General features: G+C 40.3%; 1 protein-coding gene across 1 annotated transcript; it reads right to left on the reverse strand.

Annotated features, from left to right (window-relative positions):
* Positions 1 to 1,411: 1,411 nt before the first annotated feature.
* On the reverse strand, positions 1,412 to 4,402 carry LOC147623220 (tetraspanin-8-like). Its single transcript, XM_086821829.1, has 2 exons — positions 3,803 to 4,402; positions 1,412 to 1,907 (listed from the first exon to the last, which is right to left on the reverse strand). The coding sequence occupies exons 1-2, from the start codon at positions 4,301 to 4,303 to the stop codon at positions 1,611 to 1,613; spliced, it is 798 nt and encodes a 265-aa protein (XP_086677955.1). The 5' UTR covers positions 4,304 to 4,402; the 3' UTR covers positions 1,412 to 1,610.
* Between the last annotated feature and the right edge of the window lie 4,266 nt (positions 4,403 to 8,668).

The following is an 8,668-nucleotide window of genomic DNA, read 5'->3' on the forward strand; positions in this document are numbered from 1 at the left end:
TTTTTGTCATGCTATATATCATTGGAAAGGTCTCGAAGAGTAGATTCCAAATGTCTAAACTCCGCTTACTTCTAAGTTGATTTACATAAATTTTATCATGAGTCCATTTTTGTAGAGAGAGAATGTGTGCAGATCCTGAAAGGACCTAATTTGAGTTTAAACTTATCCTAATATGAATGGATGATTAGTAATAGGATATGTCAAGGTTGAAATAGATGGTCTCATGCTTAATATTCTTGGAATATCTAAAAATGATTAAATTTTAAAATAGATCATCTCATGATTAATATTCTTGGAATATTATTAAATTTTTAGATATAGGCAAATGAAATATAGCTACAAAAGAACATAAGGGTAGATGCATACTAAAGGGATGATTTAAGCTAAAAGAGTTTAAGGGAAAGGGAGTTGCAAAAAGAGAAAATGTAATGCTTGTAGGCCTTGCTCAAGGAGAGTCACTCTATAAAAACTCATATCTAGAACGTGCAAGCAATTTTTATATTTGCATTTTTTAAACATAATTATTTACCCCCTTTGTAAGTTTATATGTTTTTTCCACCCCCTTTTTGTAGCATAATTGAATTAGAAATTCTCATCTATAAATTTTTATTAAAAATTTATATCAAGCAACTATTCATGGCATCCCCTCTTACATGTATAGAACATGTAAGTTCCACAATTAAAAGACTATCCTCCATGCACTAAGGTGCTATGTTACACATGTATAAAGTAATTCCCGCCAGCCCCAAATGATCCCCCACCCCCCAAAAGGGTTATATGCACAAAAAGGTGATATAGATGAAACTAAGGGCCGGATAATTGCACACTAAAGGTGATATAGATGATAAAAAAAGAGCCCATCAAGGGCTAGGGCATTATAAACTGATAAAGTGAAATGCACATCAAGGTCATAAGACAATACAAAGTCTAGTAAAATCAAAGATGTTGATAAAGGAGATATTGAAACAATGGGATCATCAGCATAACCATGAAGCAATAAAGCATCAAGGGCAATGCAGCTAATTATCAAATCAGGTGTCGTATGTTTCGATTGATGATCGAAGTGTAGTGACTGCTAAAACAAGCATTAAGCAATGTTGGGGGGGTCCCATATCATAAAAGTTTATGTAGCAAAGAAGAAGAAGATATGAATAAGGTCAAGTTAGTTGCATAAAATTGCCTTAAATAAGCGAACGGTGTATCAAACCTATTGAGTGAACTACATGATAGCGATTTTGATACAAGTCAATGATATAAGTGGACGGAAGGACGATAAGATGGCTTTTGAAGCAACGATATTTCCAAGGAATACTATTATTGAATGAGTTATTGAATTATAACTAGCGTATGCCATCACATAAACATGGTAACATGTGCAAGGCATTACAAGGTGAGTGAATTTTCAACGTAACAAGATTAACATATCTATGCCATCATATAAACATGGTAACATGTGAAAGGCATTACAGGGTGAGGGATTTTTAAAAGTATGAGAGAATCTATGGAGTAATAAGTAATAAAATTGTCAATGAGAGAATATATAGAGTAATAAGGGATAACCTTGTGAATGTGTGGGCTAATAGTAACCTTGTTAATTAGAGAAGCATCAACTAAACATGATGATAATGTTCATCTCTCTTCACGTTCTGGAGAGCGCAACATGCTACATTGCAAACAATGGTGAGGAACACGAGCATGATGGTGTTGACGATGGCCACCTTGCGCCAGTCTTTCTTCACGTTTTGAAGGACCCCTGCCTTGCAAGAGCTGCAGCTGTAACACAACTGAGAGGCATCATCACTCCAAGCTTGGCAATCTGCGTCCACGCTCTTGTTGGTTGGGTTAGTCCAGTTGGTTGGGTTTATAAATGTGAAATTGCATGGTGTTGGAGGTTTGCAGCATCCTGACTGCCGTTCCAGTTTAAACAATATCACATACCTTGAATGCCAACGTGAACCAAACTAGAATTTTTCCTCAAAAATTCTCTCAATAAAAAATAGACACACTCTGTGATGTGTATAGCAATAGATTGCATGCTTGATGAGCCCTTTGAATTTGTAAAATGCAGTGCTTATAGACCTAATTTTGCTTTGCCTCCTTAATATGGATATATCTCCTTGTGTTCATAAATAGAAAGAGTTAAATTAAATAAAGAAAACTGGTGGACAAATTCAACAAAAAATAGAAAAGAGTTATTTAAATAAAGAAACCTAGCTACCCCAAGGATGGTGGACAAATTAAACAAAAAAATAATAGAAAAGAGTAAATTAAGTAAAGGAAACTTCTTACCCCAAGGATGGTGAACAAATTCACGCAAACCCAAAGGGCTTTGCCTCAAGGGTTTAGCTCAACATGATCCAGCTCACCCAAGAGATTGGAAGTTCAAATATGGTCTTTCTATTAAGCAAAGGAAACTAGCTACCCCAAGGATAGTAGACAAGTTCAAGATAATATATCGTCTCATTTTTTTAAAATGTGGATCACTAGAGCTTGTTTTTCTATGTCAGAGACAAAATTGGTTGTAACTCTTGGAACAGACACTATTCAATAGACATAATTGGTTGAAATTTTCTCTTGTAAAAGACATTATTTTCTAGGCACAACTAGTAAATATAGATCAGTAGAACCTCTTTTCTATGATGTTATTAATTAAAACTTTTCTATGCCTCCATATTATCTATAAGGTTACTTGGCATGTGCCCAAGATCACACTATAAAGCTATTTATATATGAGCATACTATAAGTTTAGATCATGCTACTCTAATGTATGATGTCTATGAGTGGCATGTTGGTCACTCTCAACCATGATCCCAAAGATGGCTTGTTCCCAAAGTTACTCTCAACCATGATCCCATTGATTATCAGCCTTTAGCCATCTTTTCCTCTTGGCGAAAGATCTATGCAAAAATCTAAAAGATCTGCAACTTAAGATAATGTGTAAAAGGGAGGCCGCCTTTGGGAAGATCTTAATCATCCCCCTCTCTTTTTTTTTTGGTAGGTGTGTAAAGCACCCTAAGGTAGATATGAGGCTTGGTTGATGGGTAAACAATGGAGAGTAGAATGTGTGTAATGAGCCCAAGGGCCTTTACACAATTGCTCCTCCCCTTCTTTGGCATGTTGGTAGAAAAATAAGGTGTTTGTCTCATGGCCAACGATTGTGGGAAGGGATATCTTAAGTGTCCAATCAACATGCATGTTTTTTTTGAGGATGTTAATGAGATCAAGCAACTCAGCTCTTTGCCCAATCTATTTTGCATGATGACATGCCTTCATAGGAGATCATTGGCTCATCATTGGGGATGGCTAGCCATCACTCTGTATCGCGCCATCTCGAATCTGTATGTTGACTTGTCATTGTTGGGATGGCTAGCTGTCACTGTCACCCCACTTAATAGCCATGACGGCATCGAAAGGCCTAGGATTAGCCTTACCCTCGAGGAGACCATGAGCCATCTCCTTTGTAGGCCTTTCCGTACACACCATGAGCCATGAGCCATGAGCCATCTCCTTTGTGTCAACGTGAAAATTGGGTGGGGGCTTGATGTGTGAAGCCCCTAAGAAACATTTGTGAATTTTCCTTTGTTACCACTAGTACTACCACACTAGCACTATCATACTAGTACTAGTGGGTGTGTGAAGCCCCTAAGAAACATTTGTGAATTTTCCTTTGTTACCACTAGTACTACCATACTATTATGTAGTATAAACCCCTACTGTGTGTAAACCCCTGGCCTGTTTTATGATCTCTGTGTTGATAATAATTCGCATCGATATCTAAAGCAGCAGATCTAGTAATGATACCTGGATGGGGGACAGGTCGGCTTTGGAGAAGGCGGCAAGGGTGGGGTAGTCATCCTGGAGATGGCTGCAGGCCTTGGAGTCGGCGAGGCAGCTCTTGATCTCGTCCCAGTTGCTGGCCTTGTTCACCTGCTTCTGCAGCCAGGTAGAGTAGTTGCCGAGGTGAAATTCTTTGAATCCTTTGCCGGAGACGGCGTCGCCAGCGCCCTTGGCGGTTACCACAAAGGCGAACACGGTGAAGCACAGCAGCAGCACAATCAGCAGGAGCATGGCCGCCGCGTAGAGCCACAGGAGCCAATTCACGCGGCAGCACGAGCCCACAAGCCCTGCCAGAGAAACCAGCAGGATAAGCAGGCCGATGATGATGACCGGCCATTGCAGGAACCGCATGCAGTCCGTGCGGTGCGCCTTCGTGGCCAGCCATATTCCAATGCCCAAGATGGGGATGGAGAGAAGGGCGGTGATAAAATTGAGGATCCCTAGCAGATGGTTGCTCACACCCATTGCGCTCGAAGCTTTGATGGAGAGCTCGCTCGCTGCTCAATCAAACAGCTCAAAGGCTGGCTGGCTTCGTGTCAGGACTTGAGGGGAAGATGATGTTATAAGCGCAGTCCTCTCCATTTCGTCGCAGTCTTGACGGATTCCAAATTCATATCAATTTCACAAATTATTTTTTAATTAACGTGACGTATATTTATCATAAATTAACCACACGGTTCACTGAGACTGATGTGAACTTTTTAAAGGGTTGAAGAGTTCCACAACATAAGGTGGCCTTTTTCATGGATCCCACTACCAACGCATAATTGATCAAACTCTCCACAGTGAGCGAGAGAGCCAGATAATCTAACTTTGAGTTTTATTTTTTGTTCTACTTTGAGTGGGCAGACATGTGCTTGGCACATCTTTTGAGACCTCCAAATTCAAATTCTACCCGAACCTCCAAATTCTTGCCACATGGTAGCTTTGTGAAACTCTTCCTTTATATAAAGAAGAGATGTTTATGTTGCTTCAGATATGGCCATCCACCAAGATTTGGATTGAGCAGTAAACCTCTCACACCCGCACCTGCTGCACCTACACCACCACCCCCCAAGACAACACCTCTACCACCATGATCTCCTGTCACTCACATTACCACCACACCACCCACACCACCACCCGTAGCACAGTGAGCTCCGATCCCCATGCTGCAAACTATGCACAAGACCCATGTTCCCCATGGTGCAGACCATGCATGAGACCCACATTCACATCCACATCACACTTTACACAGGTCAGGTTGATTATGATGTTGTGAGTGATTATGAGAGTTGGTGTCATTGTACCTACCGCATGTACACATTTCATGGATGTAAGTATATTTTGAAATATAGAACTAGGATTCTTTAATTGATAATCTTATATTAATGTACACCAAAACATCTTACATGTTACATTGGGGATATGGGCATATGGTTCAAAGGTCTTATAGCTAGTATACATATGGTAGACTATGGTCAAAGGAGGATCTAAATCAGCATATTCTAGGTGCCTAGTTCAAGTGGAGGAAGATCTTACTTTCCCTAAATCTAGGCAATTGGTGCTCACATCAAGGGTGTCATAGGGTTTTGCTTAAGGGTTAATCATGCCCTAATCACTTGTACTCCAACCTATATAAGAGGCTCACATCTAATAGAAGAGTACAACACTCTCATTCTCTTTCTCATCATTATGCTGTCATTATGTTGTCATTAACCCTAATTTGATGTGATTAGTCTTAACCCCTTTTTGCTTAGCTTAATGTTACCTTCATCATGAGCTTCATCGTCATGTTTGATCCACCATGCAAGCCAACATGGTATAAGAGCCTAGATCTACTCTCCTTCAGCTTGATTAACATTAGCTTAACATTTAAACTAATCATGATTAGTGAGTAATCTTTTTTGCCATTTTCCTCTCATTTAGGTCATCTTCTCTACTACCCATAGTCAGTGCAGCTTTGATTGCTCCTCATAGGAGCAACCAAAGTGTAAGCGAAGCTTTGAGCCCTCTCCACAGCTCCTAGGCACATCTTCAATTCAATCGATTCATGTGGATTTATGTCGAAAGAAAGTGATTAACAAAATGCTATCTCTTTTGGGAAAAATGCAATGACGGCTTGATCTTAGCATTTTGAATTGATTCGTCACACCCCCAGGGGTTTTTGACCATGTCGAATCCATTAGCACTGTCCATTTGACTAATGGTGGACTGCATTGCTCGCTAAAACCCCGGGCACTCAAACAAAAGGATTTTTGGTAAAGTTGAGATTAACCTTGATTAAGAGTGGTTAATCTTGTGTGTATGAGTTTAAAACTCATCAGTGGGAGCTGTTATTACTTGATTTATGTTTACTTTACAAAAGCCCCATCATTTGTTGCTTTAATTTTACACTCGCAGAAGATAATCCATTCTCTGTAGTGCAGACAAAAAATTACCTTTACTAATTAGTGGATTAATCAACACTAATCCTAGTATTTTTGAACCATTGAGGGTTCAACCCTACCATTGGGGGCATGTTATAACTTGCGAATGCTTCATCTTGAGAAAGCCCCTTGATTTGCCTCTCCGACGGTGTTCTACAATAATTCAGGGTATTTTCTATACAATCACTCGCTCAATAGAAAATTACTCTCACTAACACCTTGATTAGTGCTAATTATCTGAGGTTTTTTGGGCATTTTATGATTGGACCTACATATTTGGATGTTGTTAAACCTCTGTAAAGCATCAAATCAGTTTTTCCCCTTGATTTGAGTGGTCAATTTGTTAATCCAAAACAGGGTATAAATCTGCATAAGCATTGTTTGGAACAATGGGATTTATGAACTTGTATGCATCATGTAAATCCTTGATCATGCTCATTAATCTGTTATACAAGTCATGGATAAAACTAAGAGCCCCTAATGCATATTTGTTGCATTATCTTTTAAAAGGGATGGACATCATCATTATGTAAGGCTTTATGAACACATTGAGAAAATGTTTTATCTTTTCCTATGTGGATTTCATAACACAATGAAATCAAGGATAAAGATCAAGAGCTAAATGAAGAAGATCAAGAGCTACATCTACATCAAGATCTACATCGACATGAAGAAGATTAAGAGATACAATGACATGAAGAAGATCAAGAGCTACATCGATAAGATCAAGATTAAGAAGGAAGCATCTTCGAGCAAGGAAGAAGAAGCCTCATCTGGGGCCATTTACATCAAGGACAACCGGGCTTCTTAGACTAGGGCCAGCCTACCTATAGTCACACCTCTACCCTAAGTGAAATATAAACATAACTAGATTTCTAGCATCTGTCATCATCTCTGACATTGTAAACCACCATGAGTAAGACCTACGGGCACTTGGATGGTGATCATAGCCAGAGTTATAAATAGTAACTAGAGCTAGCATTGTTATCTTAGTAGCCATAGATATTTTATTGAGGAAGGGTTTTGAAAAAATACACCAAAATATCTACACGTGACATTGGGGATATGGGCATATGGTTAATAGGTCTTATAGCCATCATACATATGGTATACTATGGTTAAAGGAGGATCTAAATCAGCATATTCTAAGCGCTTAGCTCAAGTGGAGGATGTAGCCACCAAGGCTATCCACACTGAGTGGACCATCTTTGGGCATCACATCATCGCACCCTAATAGTGTCACACCGTAATAATGTCACACCTACACGACTCATGTTTAAGCGTGATGCAGGCTCTGTCTGTCTAACGATGACACCACTAGATGACGTAGTGGCTCAACTGAAATGGAGTTGGTGGAGGCACTCAAAGTGAGCCAAAAAACTTCGAGCAAGGATAGTACCTTGCTCCAACTCAAAAGGGAGATTCAAGAATTGAAGACTCAGCAAGAAGCCAAGAAGGGCATGTGGTGTGCTATATGCCAGTCCACTTGGACACACCATCCAAGAATGCCTAAAAAGGAGTACATAAAAGGGGTTCCATCAACTTCATTAGCAATGGACTCCTCACTCCACCTTGATAGCCCCCAACCTACCCCATTATGCTAGAGATGCCTTTTGTCGTTCCTCCACAAACCTTCCACACTACTCCACCTCCCCCTTGCCAACCCACTCCTCAAGTGACCTACCTTCCACACTGCTACACCTCCCCCTTGCCAACCCACTCCTCAGGTGACCTACCTTCCACACTGCTACACCTCCCCCTTGCCAACCCACTCCTCAGGTGACCTACCTTCCACCACTCATTCCTAATCCTCCTGCACTAGCCACCATGGCAACAACCCCCATGAAGTGTCCTACTTGCCCTCCCCAACCCCGCAATTTCCCCATCCTTTTTTTACAGATGTGGGAAATATGGCCATTACCAAAGCTGATGTCCCCTTCCTAAAGGTGCTCTACCCTATAGGCATTGTCCAGAATCCAAGGATCATTATACCTGAGATTTGCCCAAGAAAAGGGCATGGGCATCCACTTCCTTTGACTTCACATTTCCAGCTTACGGCAAGATTCTTTAATTTCAAACATAAAATAAGTACAACGTGCTAATTCATACCTCGCCAAGGGCGTCCATCTCTTGCCCTCACCTAGTTAGCTTGGACACTATGATCGACAATAAAATCAATCATGGGTGGTGGAGGATGAATACTTCCCACTACGCTTGTGAAGGTCGTGTAAATGAAAGTATAGACCTTTAAAGTAGGTCACAAGTGTCAATACACATGAAACCAATGAAATGCAAATGCTCAAAGAATACCAAAAATTTGCAAGAGTTAAGCTCACCAAAGTTCCATACACACAAGACTGACCATTATGTAGCCATGTACTTGTGCTTTTGCCACCAGATTTGTAACTTGCGGCATTGTTCT

This window comes from Cibotium barometz, chromosome 27 (genome assembly GCF_041138505.1).
Source record: "Cibotium barometz isolate CiBa-2024 chromosome 27, ASM4113850v1, whole genome shotgun sequence".
NCBI lineage: Eukaryota > Viridiplantae > Streptophyta > Polypodiopsida > Cyatheales > Cibotiaceae > Cibotium > Cibotium barometz.